This window comes from Branchiostoma floridae, chromosome 7 (genome assembly GCF_000003815.2).
Source record: "Branchiostoma floridae strain S238N-H82 chromosome 7, Bfl_VNyyK, whole genome shotgun sequence".
Lineage (NCBI taxonomy): Eukaryota > Metazoa > Chordata > Leptocardii > Amphioxiformes > Branchiostomatidae > Branchiostoma > Branchiostoma floridae.
In genome coordinates this window covers 15,810,226-15,834,234 of record NC_049985.1, presented here as the reverse complement: position 1 = coordinate 15,834,234, position 24,009 = coordinate 15,810,226, and the positions used below count along the sequence as shown (strand labels likewise).

The window sequence follows — 24,009 nt, the reverse complement described above, 5'->3', positions numbered from 1 at the left end:
GAAAACTTGTTAATGGGTATACTCAAAACCATGGTCCATTTCACTACAAGGATTCATTTTGTAGTATTGGACTTCCACCGGCATGTACATTTTTACATCCACCACTTTGATGCGTTGGGGAGATCTCAAATACAGTACTGCACAAGTATACACAGTTTATGTACAGAAGTGCAGTATACTGGGAGATGTTGCATATGAGATCTCTAGATGTTTAGAAGCTTTTTTACTGTGCACCTGTTGGGATTACGTCAGCAACTGTTACACTGTCTAGTTTCAAGAAGAATGTAAATTCTAATCTCATACATTTCAGTTGTTTAACAAATCACCCAGCGAGCCTGCAAAAGTGTATTATGTCTCTATGATTAGTTCTGAAACAGTAATGCTGAGAGCCAATTCGGTTAACGGCATGGTGTAGCCGCCAGCCATGTATGAAATACACGGAACATTATCGATTAGGACTGGTGGCACAAGTCCAGAGTGAGTCTACAGCGTATTGTATTTCTTAAAAAATGCAGGGTGGTGTTCCAGTTCAAGAGTTCCAGAAAGTCCAATAATGGCACAGATGTCAATGCTGGCCAAATTCCTCAACTGCTGTACAGGTGGGGCTAACTGCATTGTCTCCATTAGTTATTTAGCCATAGTCTTTGTGTACCGATTTTAGTCTTTGGATATAGCAGTTGCAAGCTATAATGCTCTGTAGATGGCCTAGCATGTATGAAGTATAGTGAGGCCTTTATTATGATCCCTCCTCACTGCCCTTAAGAGGAAGACTTACCTTCGCATTTCAACAGTCGAACATGGCATTTAAGTGTTATGTATGTGTTATCAAGTTTTAACACTGTTTACATCCTTCATGAAAACAATGTAAGAATGTACACTATAAGTCTTATGATTTTCACAAACTTTTTATATTTTTGTAGACTTCCAACACTGGATTCCAACTGCAGTAATGGCGTGAAGTGCCAGATGGAGCCAGTGCACATCCTTTCCAGGGATTTCTCTAGATCTGTTTCTCCTGTAAGTTGCTACATGTAACTGTGACATGGAATCCCCCAACCCTTAATGTTCTTTTTTAATTAGTCATATACAACAGTGTATTAAGCAAGACGTGCTCTTAACTCTCATAAAAATGCCCAGAAATTACCATTGTTTGAACTTTGTACAATCACAAATGGTAATGCTGATAATAATGCTGCAACACTGTGGAATAAAATATGGTTACAAATATATACTTGTATGCAGTAGCTTTGTCACTATATAAACTTACAGTATATAGCGTATTCCTATTGACATACAATTATACATCATACATTTTCTATTTCAGAGCTGTTTTGAATCACTACTTGACCTTCTGAGGTGGAGTTGGGCGACCTTCAAACTGGGTGTAGAGGAGCTGCAGGGGTTGAAGGGCGTCCACTTCACGGCAGCACTCCTGGACCTGGACAGACTGGTGTTTGTCAGTACAGCATGCATGAGGTTACTCAGGAGGTACATCAGTGAGGTGTACCCCAATGGAAGTAAGTCAGAACACATGCCATCCTCCTACACATGGACATCCAACAGCCAAACTGCCTGTCTGGATGTGCCCTGCTCTTTCAACCATCACCCTTAGTTCCTGACCACCCTGCTTATAAATATTAATGAGCTTACCCATATACATGTGAGACAGCTTTTGAAAACGGAAAGCCTATCCTCTGATTGGCTGACAGCTATTTTTTTTTGGGGGGGGGGTGACGTCCATGCACAGGAACTAAGAGTGACGGTTAAAAGAGCAGGGTTCATCCAGACAGGCGGTTTGGCTGTTGGATGTCCCTGTGTAGGAGGATGAACACATTGCCTGTCTATCTCTGTTTGTAACCCCTCCCCTAGACTTGTAATGCTAGTTCACCTTTATCCACGGGGTATATAATCCGTTGTATATAAAATTGGAGAATTTACGGATATCACATTGACAGACGGCTTTTTCACACTGGAATGCTATGAAAATATTGCAATTTGAAACCGTTCGTCGACTAGATAACTGTAAATACCTCGCTTTTAAAAGCAACAGATATAGGTTACCATGCAGATAAAGGTGAACTACCGTTACATGCATTTGTATTACTTATACGAAGTTACCGGTAACGCTATTTCACCTTTATCCGTGGAGTAACCTATATTTCGTTGTTTTAAAATCAGGGGGTGTTTAGGGATATCAAGTGGATGGAAAGTGGTTTGAAAGTGCAATAGTTTTAAAATACAGCTTGTTTACCAATCTAAAATCACTGTCCCTGGCATTGACATCCCTTAATACCCATTTAAACAACGGCTAAAGGTTACCCCGCGGATAAAGGTAAACTAGCGTTACTGTCAAAGACATGTTGGTTGGTCAGTTGGTATATGTTTGGCTTGTTGTTGTTTTTCAAGGAAAGTCAGATTTCAACTTTGTTTGCCAGTGTTCAGCCAGTTCCATACTGGATTGTGTTCCAAATGTTTCTTTTCTGTATAAAAGGTGATAAAAAGGTTCAGTAAAACATGACACACTTTTACAATGATCCAGGTCACACATTCATTGATGAAAGTTATAACATAAACAATTTTTTTAGAAATCAAAATATATCTTTTAGCAATAGAAAAGTTACTCAAGCAACTGGATAAGTTTTGTGATGGTTCAGACTTTTCCAGTAGGATCTACTATCTTTTATCAGTGATTAAAAAGAATCTGCCACACATTTGTTATTTTCTTATTGCTATGTATCCTTCATCTAAAGTGGTTGTTATGTCTATACATTCGTCATTTTCTATGTTTTCCTTTCAGCTCTCAGCAAGAAGACCCCAGCTGAATCTGCCAGGCTATCAGAATGTGTCGGAGAAACACGCGCAGTGCTCCGCAAAATTCTCTGTGAAGAAAACATGTTCCACCTTCCCCAGCCCTCCCCCTCCCACACCCCCAGTCGTCGCGAATCCTCTCACGACTCGTGCAAACGCCTGGTAAACCGCGTGCTCGAGGAATGCCACCATACATTCACGTGCTGCTTCCACGCGTTCTATCCCACCTCGAGCCTAAAATGGGTGTGTCTGTGCGACCTACTGGGACTGTTGGAATCGGTGAGACCTTACTCTCCTGTGGAAAGACGCCTCGTATGTAGCCCCTTTAGGTTTCTACTCTCTGTCTTGTCTGACTGCATGTTTGTTGCATGCAGTGTGGCTGTTGCAGCTTCATCGGTGTAAAATAATGTGTTTTGTTGTGGATGTAACAAACACATAACCTGGGTGCCAGCCTTTTTAGTTTTACTGCCTTCTCTCTGTAGGCTATCATCATCATCATATCGTTCCGTGCCAGTTTCTGTAGGCTAGGGAAGCAACTGAAACAGCAGAATAAAGATGAAAAGGCTTGCATCCAGGCTAAGAAATATATCCTGTTTTGGTAACAACAACTAGAATATAAGGTGATTATGTTATCAAAATGATTTCCAAGAAACATATTAAACAGACTGTGGTCCCAGTCTGTGCAATGAATGTTTATAACTTCAAACTAACATTTCTTTAAGCTTGGATTGGAGTAAATTTTAGCATTGTCAAATACAATGTACTGTATGCTGCAAAAATACAATCTATGTGTAAAATTTTAACATTGCATATTTCATGATGCAGAAAACTGACAGTTCAAATCACTGTCATGGATAAATCTGTCATAAATTTCCTCTAGACAACCATCTTCATTGTCAGTTGCCTGTTTCTCAAGTATTAACCCAATCTCATGACTAAATGTTCCTTGCACTTGTGCCTTCTGTTCAAGTGTCACTTTGTTCTTAGAAGCATAAACTTTATGCTTCTAAGAACAAAGTGACACAAAGGTCTTTCCGCAATAAACTTTAGTTTTATACTTCTTGTTGCCTTTGTGATATAGCAGACATGCATGATCATCTTGCAACATTTTCAGTACTTATGATGTGCATGCATAAGAATGTGGTCATATTCAAAACGTATAGTTGTTAGAATTTTAATGTAAAGGAGACACTATGCATGCTGGCTTAAGCTAAGGGCCCAACCCGCCGTACGTGCAATTTGTCCGCATTTCTGAAAACGTGGGGAATGACTGGCATGAGCAGGGAGGGAGTATCTCAACGCACGTCACTTGCACGGTTGCGCAAGTTTTGCCTGCACGTAAAGTTCTATGACGCGTCTGGGTGCTCCAAAATCCGTCAGATTCTCTACAAGTTTGTATGGAGGCAGCACTTACCACTTATGATACCGATCCCGAAAGATTGCCCATGTTTTGGCACATAGACACCTACGGCAGGTTGTGCCCTTAACTTTATGCAGACTACATTGCAACTGGAACCAAGGAATCCGATATAAATGACATTGTGTGAAATGTAAGCAGTATTGGAGAACTTGGATGTTACCATAATCCTTATCAGTTGCAATGTACATCTTTATGATGCAAAGAGCACAGCTATGTAATGCATCCCAAATCTGCTATGCATGCATGTTTTGTGCATGAATTGCATCCCTGTGGTTACTTGCTTTGGCCTGCATGAAGAGGTGTTGCTGTCAATGTCATTACAGGGTTCCGAGCAGAACGAGGGCATTGGTCGGCTTCTGTCAGCCGTCATGGCGGCACTGTGTCACCCAACGGTGAAGCTGACGTCCCTGCTGCCAATCCTGAAGGAGAGCGAGTCTGACCCACAGCTCCCCTCCACTGCCAACAGTCCTGACGAGAACAACTCCAACAGTAGCCCCACCACGCCTGTAACCAGGGACAACGTCAGGTTCCCCATCCTGGTGCAACACATGGAACACAGGTCACAGGTCAGTCCCATCTTAGTACAACACATGGAACACAGGTCACAGGTCAGTCCCATCTTAGTACAACACATGGAACACAGGTCACAGGTCAGTCCCATCTTAGTACAACACATGGAGCACAGGTCACAGGTCAGTCCCATCGTAGTACAACACATGGAACACAGGTCACAGGTCAGTCCCATCTTAGTACAACACATGGAGCACAGGTCACAGGTCAGTCCCATCTTAGTACAACACATGCAGGTCAGTCTCATCTTAGTACAACACATGGAACACACGTCACAGGTCAGTCTCAACTTAGTACAACACATGGAACACAGGTCACAGGTCAGTCTCAACTTAGTACAACACATGGAACACAGGTCACAGGTCAGTCCCATCTTAGTACAATACACGGAAAGGTCACAGGTCAGTCCCATCTTAGTACAACACATGGAACAGAGGTCAGCCCCATTTTAGTAGAACACAGTAGGACACAGGTCATAGGTCAGTCCCATCGTTAGTAGAACACATAGAATGCAGGTCACGGGTCAGTCCCATCTTAGTACAACACATGGAGCACAGGTGACAGGTCAGTCCCATTGTCATACCTGTATGTACTGTTTTATTTTGTACATAATTGTACAAATGTATGTAATATCTGTTTGGTACCTCCACTATTGCCATGCTGTTTCCTCGTCCATGGAGTAATGTTTGACATGTTATTTTCCCTGACAGTTGGAGGGTGCTGGAACAGGACACTGCACCTTTAAGGAGGTTCTGGACAAACTGTTGGCTATCGTGGTTGTTCCAGTCAGGATACAGCTCAGTGGGGTAGGAATTTATTACCAAATATTATTGTAGACTCGAATTTAGTTTAGATAGCTTGCCAAAGTCTTTTTTAATGCCTTACATTTGTAGGTGATTACCTCAATTGAAGCTTCTACGTTTATTGACCATACATCTGGGTAATGATTATTTGTAATAATGTAATTATTGATATTGTAACAGTCTGTTCAAGTTTAAAGTTCGACTCTTGCAACAACACTTTGTGCATGGTGTTATGCTCTGTTTTACTTAGATTCTGAGCAAACTTTTTCAGGGCTCAAAATACCACCTGCATATGCAGGTTAGTTCAGGTAATATTGGAGCTGTGCAGGTATTTCTGTTGTCTATCTGCACTTAACCTGCACTGGTCCATATACTGGGTTACCGGGGTACACATAAATGTCCTGTGATGTAGGTGTATGAGGATTGTTATTAGCTGCATTGACTTTTACAGCCTATCAAGTATTAAAAAAAATATCAATGGTTCCTAAAAAAATCTAGTATGATCAATCCTTCCTAAATTCAGAGTGGTGCAGGTAAAGTTTGTCTGGTGCAGGTAATTTGCAATATTACCTGCACCATTGCAGGTCTGCAGGAAAAAGTATTTTGAGCCCTGATTTTGTTGGTCATGGTTTATTTTGGCGTGGGATGGAGTCCCTAACTCGACATTGTCCATATACATGTGTATGGCCTGATGAGTTGTCTTAGTTAACTTATGGGATTGTCATAAATGTGGAAGCATGGGATATAAAGAGAGAATTAAATGTTCTCTTCATAATGATCAGTTTTTATGTCTATCTCTGTGTCGCCAGGAGGAAGTGATCTACTCGGATGCCCTGGTGTGTAACACATGCGCCCTGCTGGCCGCTATTGTGGGGGAACTGGCCACTGCTGCAACAGGCTCAGAGGTAAAGGTCAATCAGCAATAGCTTCTTAGACATACAGATTATCAAACCTCATTTCTGCAATGACTCATGCTACTTTCTGTAGAACTCCTTGCCAGAGTAAAGGCTCTTTGCTGTTCCAAACTGCTGTATAGGCATTTAAGTAGCCTACAGCAGGCATTCTTATATCAAGGTGTCATGGATAGTAAAATTTGCAAAAATTAGGTGGCTAATCATAGCCAGCATAGTTAGTCGGGTAGAAAAAGATAAAATATCACAAGATGAAACAAGAGTTCGTAGACCTCAGGCCTGCATGAAATGTATTGGGTTTCTGTAGACCTATTGGGTATTTTTGCCTTTTTGTCTGTGGTACGTGGTTGGAAAAATGAGCTTTTTACCGTGTTGGTTGTGCACCATGCAAAAGTCTGACTCTGAAATTCCATTTTCTGAATTTGTAAGTTTGGACATGGATGAACATTACTTATTTTGGATTTCTTAAGTATGTAACCAACCACAGTACTTGAAGTTGTTGAGACACTACCTTTTTTGTCTCAGATGGCCCATGCACATGTAGTTACTCTGTCACATGATATACTAATATCTTCCTATTTCAATGTACTGACCTAATGCAGCTGCTAAGTCTCCTTGGTTTGTGTTCTTCCAATGATATTCATTAAAGATTTATTTCTGGGGTGTTATTCACTTGACATCGGAATGTTACTTGCATAATTTGACCAATGATACTTTTATCTGTAGTTCCATAGACATTAGACAATATGAATAGTGGTAGCCCCCATGCAGCAGCAACAGTTAGTCCCCAGGGTGGTATGATATTTTCATTCAATCCATCCAACCCAAACCTAAATCTCCTGTAGTATCTAAGCCAAATTTAACAGCATAATTTACTATGAAAAATGTCCTTGTCAATCCCATTTATAGATGGCAAGCTGCTGGCAATGTAGCCTGGTTAAATCTCGCTTATAGCAGCCCGCCAAACATCCGCCACCCGCGGGGAGGGGCCAGTTACAGCCCTGGACAGCGGAGTTTGTGTTACACAGACTACTGGCAATGGAAGCTTTGAAAAGTTCAGAAGCTGTTGTAGTCAGAGCAAACACCCAGCAAACATCCCCGCAAACCAATGAGCAGTTGCTTAGAAGGGGAATTTCATCATATATTTGCCGCGACAAAATGCAACCAACGATACTGAATTTAAAACAGAACAAAGCTAAGCCTCCACCACTTAACCCTGCCTGTACCATAGATTAAGCAGGCCCAAAAACCAAGCGAATATGACTAGCCCAAAACAACAAATTACCTGTATACAGTATGGAAATGGCATTACCAAAGAAACAAAAAGAAACACAGGACAAATCATACACATACCTTTCTCTTATGCCCACACTCTATACAGTTCTCCTCCACATTAGAAAATTGCATCTTCTTCTGTTTAAGTTCAAGTTCAACCATGATTGCCAACAGGGTAAAGGAACTTGTACCGAAACTTAAAACTCAGTACTATACAGCTCTAGAAACACCACAAAGAGTAATAAGCAAACTCCAATTATACCTGACCAACAGATATATAATCTTGTACACTGCCGTCATCTGGCAAACTGTCAGTGCCACTAAGTAACCTGATACATTGAAGGTGGCCCAGGCCAGATGATGGTTCTACATGTACACCCAACCATAATCTGTTTTTAAAACCAAGCAGATATTGGGAGGATGCCCCAACCACACAAAAACAGGATCAACCTATACAGTATCAAGTTCAAGCACTAGGAGGCCCAAAATCAAACCTGACCACCAGGACACCACAAACAACTCACGTACCAAATAGCAACACAATGGTACCTTGCATTCCGGAGATACAGCGCACGCCCCGTGCCCGCACAAAAGGTAACCTAAAATGTCAAGTTCAAGCACCAAGGGCGCCAAAATCAAAATTGAGCATTATTCAGCCACCGCCGACACATGTGCCAAATATCATCGCGCCAGCACCAGCCGTTCAGAAGATATAACTCCGGAAACACCCCTCTCGGACACAAAATTCGACCTGCCGGGTCAAGTTCAAACGCGACAAGGCCCAAAGTCAATCCTAGGCAACAGGCAACAACCCCCCACCCATGCACCAAAAATTGTTGCAATCGCGCGTATCGTTCCGGACACACAGCGCCAAAAGTGCCCCAAAAACACCAAAAATGCCACCTGCAATGTCAAGTTCAAACGCCAGGAGGCCCAAAATCAAACCTGAGTGTTAGGCTACCACCCCCAACCCACGTACCAAAAATCGTCGTGCTCGCACCATCCGTTCACGAGATACAGCGCCCTACATCCCCGGCTACCGAAAAGTTCCCACCAGCATCAAAACCATACCTGCATACATGCAGGTAAAAACTGTGCCCTACATTGTATATAAAAATATTCATCTGAAAAGACTAGGACCTGTACAATGCTGTTGAAGTTCAGTGTTCAAAAAAGTATAAAAATATCTGAATGCTTTAATTTGATGCTACTCATTCTTCCACAGAATGAAATCCAAAGATCGACCATGCCCGTCTCGTGCACGCCATCACGGTTTGCGCGAGTGAGCCAGGGGAAGAGCTGGAACACGGGCAACGGGTCACCCGATGCCGTCTGCTTCAGCGTAGACAAGCCAGGGGTGGTCGTGGTTGGGGCCATGCTGTATGGGGGAGGGGGGCAACATGACTACGAACTGGAGCTGCTAGATTCTAGTGAGGTATGCAGGAATGATAAGTCTACTATGTTAATAGATGTACAGTTTGCATAAATGTGCGAATGCATTGGCAATTTCTATATGTATTAAGCAGCAAAACTCTGAAATGATTGCTTCAACAATGTGATGATTTGTCATAATTGTAAAGAAAGTTCATCATCTAGGTCACTTTTTGAAAGATAGTGGATGCTATTGGAAATGTCAGCCTGTTTACAAAATCTACCATTTTGTCAGCAAATTTTATCTTATCTTCTTATCTTATACCGTCTTTGACCTACATGTATCAGTGCTATTTCTTTTTGTTCAGTAAATACATGCATACAGTAAGAGTAACATGAGATGGATTCTACCAATTATAGATAGTCATTATACAAAAATAACATTTCACCATGTGTGTTACAAGTAGCTCCCTGACTCAGTGGTTAACTGTGTTTTCTCTACTCGTACTCTGAAAGCTGTTACATGTACTTATTATTCTGTGACTTTTGTTCCAGAGTGACATTGGGGATGGTTCCCACACCCAGAGATGGACGACCTTGGAACTTGTGAAGGGCACGTACTACCCAGAGGACTGTGTGAATGATGCAGCTGAGGTCAAATTTGAACGACCAGTCCCAATTAAGGTCAGTCAGCAGCCGCATCAAGCACCCAGATTTGTGCTTCAAGTAGCGAGATTTAACTGGCCACGTTTAACACTTTCATTAATATTAACTATGGAGCTGTCAAGTTGCATTCACTAGTAGATCACATCATTTCCCAAAGTTCTGTCTTTTCTATGCATCAATGTGTAGAGTGTGGAATAGATAGTGCTGATTGATACGTAACTGTGAAGTCCAGATGGTGAGGCCCGCATTAATCCTCATCTTGCCTGTCCAGGAGGGTGTGAAATACGCGGTGAGGGTGAGAAATCACGGCGGCAGGACGGCCAATGGGGATGGAGGCTTGCCAACGGTGAAGAGTGCGGACGGCGTGACCTTCACCTTTAGTTCCTGCTCTCTCAGCAGTAATGGCACCAACCAGACCAGGGGACAGATCCCCAACATTCTCTACTACAGGTGAGGGGAGCGTGGAAACAAGATGGGAGATCTTGTTTGGAAGGTTATGAAATTGGGCATTTCACTAAAAGAACAAGTAAAGAAAGTATGTCTAAAAACTGTGATACCAAGTATCAGCAGCTCTCTCATGCCGTAATGGCACCAACCAGACCAAGGGACAGATCCCCAACATTCTCTACTACAGGTGAGGGGAGCGTGGAAACAGGATGGAAAGATCTTGGCTGAAAGGTTATGAAGTTGGGCATTTCATGAAAAGAAGATGGCATACCTCATCTGAAAAGTTGAGGTTGGGGATTGCTATTGGAGGGTATATGCAGTAGACTGGTCAAAAGCTGAAAGAAAAGATTTGTAGTTTTTCTTATCAGTAACTTCTATTAAGCCTTAAAAATGATAGGAGGAAAGAAGAAATACCAATGGACAGTGGGAAAAACAGTGAAAAGTAAAAATAAAAACTATGATACCAAGTAATGCCTTCTGCCTGTTACAGTGACATGTATTAGGTAGGTTACAATAAAAGTATTCTAAGAGACTTAATAATATGACTTTCTCAGTTTCTGCTCACAACAGGTTGTTGAAAGAAAAACTGTGATGCCAAGTTGTCCTTTTCCACACGTGAATTAGATTGGCTACAAGAGAAATACTTTCCTGACTTTCTGCTCACACTAGTTTGTTGGATGGAAACTGGAAGGATGTGTTGTGTGTTTGCTGTAGAACTCCTCAGGAGGGTGAGGCCCATGCAGCCCAGAGTAGCCGACTGATGGCAGAGTCCCACTCCAGGAGAACGGTGCTGTCTGTGGCCACAGCAGTGCTCAAGTCTGCCACGGACATCCTCAGGAGAGCTCTGGTCACGCCTGGTAAGTACTCAGAGATTCTGTCCTAGTCAGGACAATAGCAACCAATTTAAAGTGTTGACTTCAAGTACATGTATCTGTTTGTGAAGTCATTATCATACTGTGATAAGCATGATTACCAGGGTTTCATTGCTAACTTTTCATCCCATTGGCAAATTGATCCATCTCAATTCTATTTGTGAATACACTAAATGCATAGTGTAATAATAATGGTTTATTCAGAAGTCACAGTTGCCACATTGCAGCCAATGGCTGAATTGCTTGGGAAACTTTCCAATTCATAAAACATTACACAAGTTAAAAATGTCGATCAGGAGCTCTAAATATACTAGTTAAAATCATCAATCAATTATGTTTACATGAAACAAGACCATTACAGGCCATACAATTACAGGACATATATATAAAAACTGTTCATAGAATATCGTAGGATATCATCATACATATATAAAACTTTGAGGCAAGGGTGTAGCTTGTTTCAGTTCATGACTTTGTGCTTCATGTGAGTCCATCATAGCATACTAAAAATGATTTTCAATTTAGACATTCTTTAGGAAGTGGTACTTTGGAGTTACATCAACGTTATTTTTCATTGATATGACAGAGATGGAAGTGATGGAGATACTTGGCTCCGCCCACATACTGTCATCCCTGCTGCCTCTTCTACTGGCAAACCTGGGCCCTGTGGCATCATCTGACCCCAGGGTGAGGGAGATGGTTTTAACCTGATAACATTGCGTTAACTTCCACACTGTTTGCATTTAAATGCTGTATTTTGTCTTTGGTCACCTGTCCTTGGTGCTGAATTTGTGGTTTTATTGCAATTTCCATTCATCATTATCATCATCCAGGCGTCAATTTCCATTCAGTAAATCTTTCACTCCCAACATGGTTACCAACAATCTGAATTCAATACCACAGTTTTCTATATGGATAAAAATGTACAAGATGTATGTCGGCATTGTCTATAAATGGCAAACAAAGCATTAGCAAAGTCTTTTCTTTTACTCTTTGATATAATGATAAAGATATGTCAATCATTTGCAGGTTTTATGCCTGTGTTCATTTGCTTTTTACTGTCTGAACATTATTCTGCAGCAGCGACACCTAGCTGCAGTACCAAGTAGAACCAGTCAGTATTGAACTGAGGAAGGTGACAGGCAGTCCCCAAACCATCAGCTAGCTTTTACTCTTTGGTTGTGTACAGAGACCTTTGCTAACCTTGTGATGTGCCTGTCCTTGACATCATTTACACCATGTTTTTCAGACCTCAGTCCAGGTGCTATCCCTGGTCCAGGACGTCCTGCCTGCAGTGGCCTCCCTCAACCAGAGATATGCCCCGCCCCCTCCCATCCTCAACCAATCAGCACAGTCCATCGAGGCAACCCTGTTGGAGGGGAACACCAACACCACCTCTGCACACTATGCCATGGTGGAGAGTGAACACCCGTACAAGCCTGCCACTGTGGCACACTACAAGGTGGAGAAACTTTTACTCCTTCAGCATTATCCTATGAGAGATGTCTGTCCTTGGTGCTGAATTTGTGGTTTTGTTGCAATTTCCATTCATGTTGTGATACTTTAAGCATGTTTAGGCTAATACCATAATTTTGAATTGTTTGTTTGTTTTTATTTGACAGCTTAAATGCTATATTAGTCATCTATTAGGGACTAGGAGGATTTTTGATTGCATTGAATTACTAGGTAGTCGTTGGAGAGCTCCGTTTTCAACATAGTACATACTTTTTTAGGTATTCCTTAGAATCATTTCAACACATTATCTCCTACATTCTATGACATTATTTCTGTGATGATAATACCAATACTTCTGTGTTTCTGTAGTTCACAATAATCTGAGGAGTATCTTATATCCATTGCTTTTTAAAACAATATACAGTGAAACCTGCCTTAGGGGTCACCTGAGTATAGGGGCCACCTGGCCATTGCGGTCACTTTTTGTTGGTCCCTTGGATTTTTCCCATTGACGTAAGCATTAAGAAATAGTCTATAGCGGTCACCTGTCGAATGCGGTCGCGGCCAGCCGTATTCCGCGGGCCAAAAATATCGGAATTGTATTTGCGTAAATTTTCCAAGATGGCGCCACCTCAGAAAATAAACAAGGTCAATAGGGGTCAGTGGACGACTCCATTTTTGCCAAGGTAAAATGTGGGAACAACAATTCTGATTTATAGCACAAAATACGATGATTATGGTATAAAAACGATAAGAATCAATTAAATCAACGTTTTTTTACGTAAGAACTAGACGAAGTTGGATTTTTGTCAAAGAAATAAGCCTACGTAGAGACAGTTTTATTTCGACGTGACCACCTTGGCATAATGGCGCATGCAGACAAGTCAAGCCAAGCCTTCCTGAACAAGTGAAAGTTTTTGTGGCGTTTTGATGTTTAGAAATGATTATGAACTTGTTATCAGCAGTGATTGAACGTCTAATTTTTGCCGGCAACTAGCGGAATTTACACGATTTGTCTATTCGATTGGCAAAGTTGCCGGAGACGCGCGCTGTGACCCAAGCTCAGAAAAGTCACAGTTCGAGGAATTTAGGAACAAAGGAAAATGGCGGCGCTGACTTCGTGTTCAGACAAGAGAACCAAGCAAATGTCTGTCAGTTTTGACTGAGAAATACGATGTCGAAGGCTTCGACTCCCGAGGGACACGCATTGACGTTGGTCATTCGGCGTTCCGAGAACGGCAATTCCCCCCGTCAACTAGCGGCTGATTTCGGAGCAGGTGTCGGTCTGACTCAGATTAGTGTTAATGTCTAAATTATAGTACACTGTCTTCTAATGTCATGATTGACATACATTTTGACTATACAGAAATAAGGGAGCAGCTACAGTGCTGTAGCAGTAGTAGTAATACAAATCTATTTAATTAAACTGTTTGTTTCAAACTCATATTTAGTTTAAATGTATAACCTTAATAATATTGTCAATAAATACTCAGTATCCCAACGGAAGCTGAATGCCTTGTCACTTATTGCTTGTGGTGAAATGTACCTTTTTGGCTATACTGCCTATAGGGGCCACCTGCCCATAGGGGCCAAATTTGGTCAGTCCCTTGAGTGACCCCTATAGACAGGTTTCACTGTATAGAGATCTTATCTGAAAAATAATCTTATTTGAAAAATAATGGATATAGGTTAAAATAGGCAAAATAGGGTTATTATATTCTGGGTCCAATCATGAAAGAATCACTGATTTGTTTTTTTCTTGGTGCTGAATCCCTGGCTGTTGTTAAAGAGTCTAACTGTTTGTGTTCCCCCACCAGATCTCCTTCCCCAACAGTGTCAAATGGATGGCTGTAGAGTTTGACCCCCAGTGTGGTACAGCACAGCCCGAAGACAGCCTGCAGCTGTACATCCCTGGGCGACACTTCAGGAAAGGTGCTGTCTGGGAGGACAGCCCGCAGGCCAGCGGCTGGTGGTCGGTGCTGAAGAAATTCCACGGGATCGACGCCTGGCCAAATGGAGCAGTGGTGCTTCCCGGTAGGAATTCTGTCTTTATTATATCATTGCAGGTTAGACATCCAGGTAAGAACATATACAATACAAAAGCTTCCATAAATAGTTTCATCAGTTTGGTAGATCAATCGAACAAAGTCTTCTTCTTTTCACAAGCTTCTTTTTATTCTTCCGTAGACGTTTCGGTGACTGTCTGTCACCTTCATCAGTACAAAATGAAGCATGCTAACATGGCACTTTGTGGCAAGGATCACAAAAGCTACTTGAACAACTGTTAAGATTGTGTAAGCAGTCACTGACAAAAGATTGTGGATACTCCTTCAAATGTCTAACCATTGCAAACTCTATCAAGTCGCTTGAGAACCTTTTGTATCTTAAATTGTCTTTGGTCGGGATGAACCGTTTTGTCATGTCTTTACTTAGTCTACCAATATTGAAATCCAACAGCCTCTTTGGGTTGTATTCTTGTATCCATCAAGTTATGCATTATTATCATCCACACATGCAGTGACTCAGTAAAATATAGCACACTTTCCACCTTCCTATGCAAGTACAGATGTAAATGCATGGCACTTTTTGAATACAGTGTCTGTAACTAATTTATCATCTTAGAAAACTACTGAATGAAGACTCTAATATTCTGAAATATGCTACTTCTATGTAATGTTTTTGTTCCATTTAGATTGAGATAGTTCTTTTACATCCCTACAGGAAATGAAATAGCCTTCTCTCTGGAGACTGCCTCAGACTACATGAAGGATGAGAAGCTGTGTTTCTACGGCTTCAAGTGTTCTGTAGTGGGGTACGAGTGGTGCTCAACAACAGAAGAGGTTAGTAGTTTCGTATATCTTAGTCCTTATTCCAGAAAGCAACTACACAGCATTAGGTAAAGGTAGACGACACATTGCATTTGTTAGGCAATGGAGGAAGAGGGTTGTTAAACCACTTTGTCTAGGACACGGTATTGGAAAGTAGAGGCCATTTCTCTTTTTCTACAGTCTTGTACCTCCCAACCAAAGTCAGCTTCATATTTTTACCCCTGGATGGAGTGAGGAAAGTCATGTAAAAGGCCTTTTCCAATGTCACCATATCTAGCCAGAAATGCCAACTTGTAACCTCTCAGCCTAATCTGCGTTTGCCAAGCCCCTCGGACATTTGACACCACTCGACAAGACATTAATACCAAATGCACCAGTAATGATTGCATATTATGTATCATGATTTCAGGTCCTGGTACAGTTGGAGAAAGAGCTGTCATACCTGGGTGCCATGTGCGCCACCATGCTGATGAGGAAGGATCTGCAGCTGCCTGCTGTGTCCAGTACTGAGGCTGAGGAGGACATGGACTCACTGGAGGAAGGGGCACAGCTGGTGTGTGATTTGTGGAAATAAAGTAGCAGAAAATTATAAAAAGATATGATTAACAGAGTTATTGAGATGTCTGCATGACAAATGTACATTGGAAAATGGTAAAATGTGAACTGTATAACACTACAGTTATAGACCTGTACTTTTGACCACCTCAAAGAACCACCTGGTCAATGTGACCACTCTTTGCTCGTCCCTTAACAAATTTTTTTCCGTTGACACAGTCACTAAGAATCCTTTTAATAGTGACCATCTGTCCACATTTGAAACTACATGTGCATGAGTCAAAGAATGACTTTCTTGTGTTTAGAACCAGTTGAAGTTTTTCTATTTGTTGGTGTTTCTTTAACATTTTTAACTTTCGCCAAAAATATTTACTCAAGCAACTGGATATGGTTTTGAAACGGTCAGACGTTTCGGATAGAATCCACTATCCTTCGTCAGTGGCACTGAACAGATCTGGAAAAAACAGCTCTTTTATACTCTAACTACAAATGAAGACAATTTCAGATGTCCAATAGGAAAGGTTGTAAGACATTTCAGACTGACTAACTATGAATGAAGACAATAGGAAAGGTTGCATTAACTGTGTCTTAGCCTTGCTATCCTTTGAAATCCAAATTGTCTTCAGCTTGACTTTGGCTTAGCTTTGTTTTCTTTGGAATCCAAATTGTCTTCAGTCTGAAATGTCTTACAACCTTTCCTATTGGACATCTGAAATTGTCTTCATTTGTAGTTAGAGTATAAAAGACCTGTTTCTTCCAGATCTCTTCAGTGTCACTGACGAAGGATAGTGGATTCTATCCGAAACGTCTGACCGTTTCAAAACCATATCCAGTTGCTTGAGTAACTATTTTTGGCGTATCTTATTACCTGGATGTCTAACCTACATCGACGTATTTTTAACTTTCGATTTTGATATCTCCCACCATAGGTGTTTGATGCCCACTCCACCCTGTTGGGGAAGGGTTTTGCGCTGGTGTGCCCTCCCACAGTGCACCAGGCACTGGAGGGTACCCTGCTCCTCAGCACACAGTCTAACGAACGGGCCTTCCTCAAGGACTTCATTGTCTGTACCCCTGGCACCAGTGGGGGGAGGTTCGCAAGGTTGGTACCATATTACATGTACTTTTTTATACAACAATTATTTCTTTGTGTGGAAAGAATTCAAAGGTTTTTCTGTCATTTTATTTTGTAATCTATCCTTAGGCCGCTCATCTCATCCAGGGCTGGACAAGTTTTCTAAAATTCGCTTGTCCTATTGGGCAGATGATGGATCATTTTGACAAATACTCCATATTATCTGACAAGCAACATGGGTTTAGGAGAAAGCGTTCATGTGAAACCCAACTTATTTTAACTACAACTGACTTAGCCCTTTCTCTAGATACCAGGTCGCAAACAGATATGATTATAACCGACTTCGCAAAAGCTTTTGACAAGGTACCTCATGACCGCTTACTCCTAAAACTCCAAAATTATGGTATTAGGGGTAAGGTACATCACTGGATCTCTAATTTTCTCAAAAATCGTAAACAAAGAGTGGTAGTTGGGGGAGAGCACTCAGAGTGGGCGGAGGTAGTCTCTGGAGTGCCCCAGGGTACCGTGCTCGGACCACTACTGTTCTTAGTGTACATTAATGACTTAGCTGACAACCTCAACTCTAACATCCGTCTCTTTGCGGATGACTGTGTCATCTACAGGGAGATAAACAGTGACAGAGATCACATCCTCTTACAAGAGGACATCAATACATTAGATACATGGCAAAACACATGGCAGATGAAATTACACCCGGACAAATGTTTTGTTATGTGTTATACCCACAAACGTAAACCTAAACTCTATGACTACAAACTAGGAAGTCATGTTCTAGCCGAGACTAACAACCACAAATACTTAGGAGTCACGCTCAATAACCAGCTCTCTTGGTCACAACACATACAGTGCATTGCTTCCAAGGCTAACAAGACGTTAGGCTTTGTGAGACGCAATCTTTATAACTGCCCCAAATTAGTCAAAACAAATGCATATACATCCCTTGTTAGACCACATTTAGAGTATTCCAGCGCTGCCTGAGATCCATACCACAAAGAGCACATTGCTAAGTTAGAGTCCGTCCAAAAAAGAGCAGCCAGATTTGTCACAAATTCGTATCATAGTCATGACAGTGTCACTAAACTTGTCTCTGATTTGGGGTGGGATACTTTACGCAACAGAAGGACAGCAAATAGATTAACAATCTTACAGAAAGCAAGACACCATAAAGTAGCCCTACCGGTCGAAACTCATCTAAAGCCTGTACCGCGCCAATCGCGACACTCAAACCCAAATTCTTACAAGGCTCTACCTTTTCACAAAGACTGCTACAGACATTCCTTCTTCCCACAAACCGTGAGAGATTGGAACTCTCTTCCATACGAGGTCACGGAGATCACAGACGCTCCAAAGTTCAAGGAGGCACTCTCCCTGGACGCTTTGCCCCAACTGAGGGGCGTTGTCCAGTACCCAATCAAGATCAAGCAGAAGAGATCAAGAGCAAGTACATAATTAAACCACTTGCCCGAATCAACTTTTCGCTTACTCGGATTTAAATGACATTTTTCTGTGTTTTTTTTACTTCCAGCAGTGGAATTCGTATATTATTGGATCTATTTTTCTGTGTCAACTAATTCTTGATGCCATGACTGAAAAGTAACAAATACATGTATATCAAAATCTCACTCCTGGGAAAAAGTGGGATAGAACATGCACTTATCCGAACAGCACTTTCACTTGCCCGGGACAATCGGACTAGTGGACTTGTCCAACCCTGTCATCTATCCCTGGCCTTATAGTCTAACCATTAGGATACCACAAAAGACTTGGCAACCAGTTTTCTCCACCCTTTTCAGTTTTCTGCTTTTTTCAGTGTTTCACATAGCATCTACCTATTACTAGTATTCTCTGATATCATCTTACCATCTTTCCTGTTGCCTTACCTCTTTCTTCCTCCCTGGACAGTTCCTTGCATGGTACATGAAGTTCTGACTAGTCCTATGACTGTGACACATGGCCCTACCAGTTTGTTTTTTTCCGTTGATAGAAAGTCAGGACATCCTAGATCTAAACATGCTTATTGTCCCCTTCCTGTTCATCTGTAGTTTTAACTGATCTTTATTTGCATGTTCCTGCCCATGTGGACTAAATGCAGCAATTCAGTTGTGTTACAGGGGATGCTAATTGCATCTCTGTATGAAACACGATTTAGCCTAATCTGTTTTCTTGCTATTTTCTAATGCCCATCTGTCTATGTAATAGTCTCTCTGTCCTCTTAAAGATTGGCAGGTAGATGCACTACATTTCTACCAAACAAAGCACCCTACAGTATAATCATGCAATGTATATGTGTACTTGTCAGATGGCTGCAGCCTGACTCCTATGTGGATGCTAAGCTGACAGAGGTTGTCTTCAGTAAGGATGAGCTGAAGTGCAACTGGCCCACCATGATCGTTATCCGCACCTTGGACCAGTATGGGGACCCTGTCAATGTGCCTAGCCTAAAGGTATGTTAGGTCGGAAGTTTTGATTAACATGTACAATAACATGTATGCTGTATGGAGGTACAAGCATACAATATAGAGAATTTAGTAGTCCTCTTCAAATAGATTTCATGTGCTATTTCTGTACACAAAGCAAAGTGCTTACCAACAAGCTTTTGATCAGTCCTCTGATCTTTCTCAAGTTGGAATGATCCAAAGCTTAAGTCACGTGCCCTGGATGGAAGTGTGGTATCAGGTGCCTGTCAGTCGGTATCTTGTCTTGTTTTTCGTTATTTCAAGAGTACAATTATATAGAGATTTTAAAGAAAAGCCTCCAAACCCTGTACATTAGGCTACATTTTTAAACTAGTCTGTAGAAGAAAAACTTGTCCCAAATAGAGACACAATGTCCCAAAACACATCTAAGACACAGAGTACATTGTCCTCCTCTCCTAGGTCGAGGCACGTGCGGCACCGCTGGGCAGAAATGGCGTGGACAGGAAGGTCCGTAGAACCGTGGTGGCAGAAGGGAAGTGGTTTGGTGGGGTGGACGCTCCCAAACTGGATGTAACTTACGAGGCAACTGTACTGAAGGACAACATGTCGTATGTGGCTATCACCATGATGAAGGTAAGAACCCTCTATGGTACATTGTTCTGTAAACTATACTTTGTCTTCATAGATATCTTAAACACCTACCAGTGCTTTGCAGACTAGTTTTTGGTGGATTATTTACCAAGTATGTGATTTACCAGGAGATGGTGTAGTGCAATATTTCATTTGATTTGTAAAGAGGGCATAATTCAGCCTTTGGCTGCCACGCCTTTTCTGACAAATAAACTGTTTTTGATTAATTGATTGATTGATTGATTGACAACATTGAAGCCTTTTCTGACAAATAAACCATTTTTGATTGATTGATTGATTGATTGACAAATAAACCATTTTAGTGATTGATTGATTGATTGACAACATTGCTGTGATACATTTATTTTTGTTCTCACATTTAACATCTTCTCCACAGGCATATGAAGATTACTCCTTTGAAGAGTTGAGGTTTGCCTCCCCTCCTGTAAGAAGGTAGGTCGAGGCTATTGCACATTATGTACAAATGTATGTATGTATTATTATTATATATAGTTCTGTTAGTCCTTTCTTAAAGATCCAAAATCTGTGTCCAGGGTACAGAACCATAAAAGACAGACAGGACGACAGGAAGACATTTGCATATTAACTGACATCAAGATTTCAAAAGTCCTGTCCACAAATATTTCAAGAAATCATTGTCAGACACAGAAAAAAGACCCAGATACATGTAGTTGCTGCAAGCATCAAACCCAAGTTCAGGTGTTCACAGTAGTATAGTGTTTGTTTTCACACAAGAGATTGGGCGTAATGTTGTATCAAGGCCTTCAGTTTCAAATCCTTGTTTGAACTGCCTCTCAGCAAAGACTAGCCCCTGTAAAGTTTGAACTATATATTTTGCAACCTGCAACTGTCTTCCCCACATCTCAACTAGCTTTGATACCTAATGATATGGCTTATGGTGATATTTATAGTTGGTAGTCCAAAAGAGACCAATGTAGACTCAGTGGCTCTGTAGGACTGTACAACAAATTGTATTTTGCTCAAATTGAAACACACTTCCAGGCAGACCATGGCCAGCTATGCTTTATAATGTTTGTAAGCTGACTTGTGAAGCTATGCTGAATTGTGTGTAGCCATACTTCAATTCCTTATCTGTTCAAGACTACTGGCTTACGTACATTTCAAAACTGTTTTGAAGAGTAACTCCAATACTTGCTATCTGTATTAGCCTGCCTCCACTGATGTGAACACCATGGTGGTTGGGACCAGACTGAGGGCTGGTAGTTTACGTTAGCCAAATTTATTTGGTTATTCTTGTACAACATTGGTCTTTATTAAATCAAAAGTGCTGCTCCATGTTTTCTTTATAATTATACACTTTGTGCACATGTACTTTACCAGTTGTACATTGTCCTTTATCAGCTGTGGTAGGTTAATTTGTTGAAACACTTAAAATGAAATCTAATCTTATTTTTAAAATGTTATTTTATGTTGCTCTTTTGAACATTTGAATTGGATTGTTTTGTATGAAAGAAAGGTAAAACATACTCAGGATGTAGACGTTAGAGCTCATACCCTGGAATTTCTTAATCATTAACTTCTGTACATTAGTAGATCTAGACCCTCTGATACTAGTAGTTTAGCTACATGTTAAACAGAAGTTTAACATTTTCATGTTACTTGTTTTATTATTGCAGACCGAGTGAGAACATGTTGGTACGTGCCAACAATGATGGCACATACAGTGCCAACTGGACCCCCACCATGAGTGGATGGTACACCCTGCACATCACTGTGGATGGCCAAGAGATAGGTGAGAATCTTTAAACAGATTTTTAGTATCATGTAGACAGATGTTTACTGAAGGTACTTTACTTCTGCTTAAAATCACGAAAATGAAAGCCATACACATGATTATTGTCATTAAAAAAAAAATTCATGAGTCTTAGTGGCAATGTGCAGATGTTGTCACACTGGCAGCACCAAATCCGTACTTTAGACAGATTAGCCATGAGGCTCGGTGGGCGTCACTCCACTGTCATGGGGGCAGGGGCATGGGGCGAGTATTGAACTCATGACATACTGATTCTGATTCCAACGCTCTGGCCGTTGCGCCACACAGACACCCCCATTATTGTCATAGAATACATCAATACGGTAATTTGAATGTAAGTTTCTATGTGACAGTAGTCAACATTATGTTACAACTTTAAGACTTTATATCCGTGCACAAAATAAAGTACTTACCAACAAGCTTTCAAGGATCTTTGACCCTTTACTTTTGTTCTGGATGTGTGACTTACAATGTAGGTCTTGGGTCATTTCAAGTTGAGAAGTATCAGAAGACTGATCGAAAGCTTGTTGGTAAGCGCTATATTTTGTGCATGGATATAAAGTCTAATAAAATTGTAACATAATCAATACTGTAATGATATGTTTTGAGAACTGTTCTCAGATTTCAACTACTTTGTTCTAGGAGAGGTGCATGAGCTAGAAGTGGGAGAACCACCACAGGGAGTCACACCTCCATCTTTGGCAAACCAGGCAAGGCCTCACCAACCAAGCAAGGTACTGAAGGACTTACAACAAAATACTACGGAAATAAACAGTGTTCTCTTGGTAGTGCCATGCTTTTAGACCATTGATGTTAACACAAAATATTCCCATATTAGATGTCATCATCTGAGTACAATCTACGGAATGAGCTCTAAAAATTGCTCTGCACATTTTTAAGAAGAAGAATGTAAGATGTGTAGATGTAGACAAAGCTTAGCATAGTTTACTTAATATTATACTCTAAGTATATCTACCTTTAATGCTTTTAGCCCCTGTTGGTCATGCATATTTGGTATTAAGATTCGTCATCATTGTTATTGCTTTCGTATTGTATTTTTCATCGATTAACGTTATCTGTAATGTGTAACAAGCTAATCTATGTATTATCCTTGGTAGGGTGTCAGAAAGGATATCACATATTATCAATATAGTAGTTAAGAATTCTGTAAATGCCTTCTTTCCACTGCAGGTGCGAAAGTTTGTAACCCAACAGAGTAAAGGTCTGCGGGTTAGGAGCACGCCATCGCTACAGAGTGAACAGATAGGAGCCGTGGCTCCAAACGGCACCATCACCTTTATAGACGAGGTTTGACATTCTTACACATCAGGTCTTATGATTAGTGCAACCTGCTCTGAAGAATTTTTGTATTGAGAACTTGAAGGGATTTCTCGGTTGACGCATGATATGGACCATGGAAGAGTGTGGTGTGTCACGGAACAAACCTTGTCAGGAATTGTCAAAATTGCATGAGTGCATGAGTTGTTTTGGTAGTAAAAAAAGGAACTAACATTGTGTGCCTCCATAGGTCCACAATACTGATGGAGTTTGGCTGAGGTTGGACTATACCTCCCTCAAGCAGTGGTGCCCCACTAATGGCAACAGTGAAGCCTGGTGCCTGGCTTTCAACCAGCATCTGGGCAAGAACTTGCTTGTGCCTGTTGAGGTATGCTATAGGAATGTTGATAATGACATTTGCTGTATCACAAATTTAAACTAACACCTTTATGTACATTTGTCTTATTCGTACTATGTGCTGTACATTGGAAACATGGACAAACTTACAGTACATAAATTGTACACGTCGTTTCCTTGTACGTATATTGTACTAGTTGGTCCCTTTAAATGTTTCTTTGATTTACTTTTAGAATTTCTAGACTGAAAAATGGAAAAGTGTTTGCAATGCGTTGGAAAACAATTTACAATGTAGTTTGGTTGGAAGTCACAGAATACCATAATACATTCTTTCCTAAGTCATTTAAACTTTTAGTAAGGGTTAGACATTCCAGGTTAAACAATTTTAGCCCATGGCTACTTCCCCTCAGCCAATGAGAAGCCCCCCATTTTTTGTTGAAATTTCCACATAGTAT

The 24,009-nt window shown here is 41.0% G+C and overlaps 1 protein-coding gene across 4 annotated transcripts in view; it reads left to right on the top strand.

Moving 5' to 3' along the window:
- The window catches only part of LOC118420307 (E3 ubiquitin-protein ligase MYCBP2-like), a 207,528-nt gene that overhangs the window by 159,247 nt on the left and 24,272 nt on the right, over nt 1-24,009 (top strand). For 3 of the 4 annotated variants that reach the window (XM_035827054.1, XM_035827053.1, XM_035827052.1), the window contains exons 30-53: nt 516-599; nt 921-1,017; nt 1,325-1,517; nt 2,798-3,120; nt 4,552-4,794; nt 5,509-5,604; nt 6,411-6,506; nt 9,013-9,222; nt 9,714-9,842; nt 10,096-10,274; nt 10,986-11,128; nt 11,730-11,830; nt 12,393-12,605; nt 14,416-14,632; nt 15,320-15,438; nt 15,836-15,979; nt 16,911-17,083; nt 19,377-19,521; nt 19,954-20,127; nt 20,522-20,577; nt 21,783-21,898; nt 22,562-22,653; nt 23,111-23,227; nt 23,448-23,585. In XM_035827054.1, coding sequence (XP_035682947.1) covers nt 516-599; nt 921-1,017; nt 1,325-1,517; nt 2,798-3,120; nt 4,552-4,794; nt 5,509-5,604; nt 6,411-6,506; nt 9,013-9,222; nt 9,714-9,842; nt 10,096-10,274; nt 10,986-11,128; nt 11,730-11,830; nt 12,393-12,605; nt 14,416-14,632; nt 15,320-15,438; nt 15,836-15,979; nt 16,911-17,083; nt 19,377-19,521; nt 19,954-20,127; nt 20,522-20,577; nt 21,783-21,898; nt 22,562-22,653; nt 23,111-23,227; nt 23,448-23,585 — 3,598 coding nt within the window. The remainder of the gene's footprint in view (nt 1-515; nt 600-920; nt 1,018-1,324; nt 1,518-2,797; nt 3,121-4,551; nt 4,795-5,508; nt 5,605-6,410; nt 6,507-9,012; nt 9,223-9,713; nt 9,843-10,095; nt 10,275-10,985; nt 11,129-11,729; nt 11,831-12,392; nt 12,606-14,415; nt 14,633-15,319; nt 15,439-15,835; nt 15,980-16,910; nt 17,084-19,376; nt 19,522-19,953; nt 20,128-20,521; nt 20,578-21,782; nt 21,899-22,561; nt 22,654-23,110; nt 23,228-23,447; nt 23,586-24,009) is intronic. The other variant, XM_035827051.1, reaches the window with a different exon arrangement.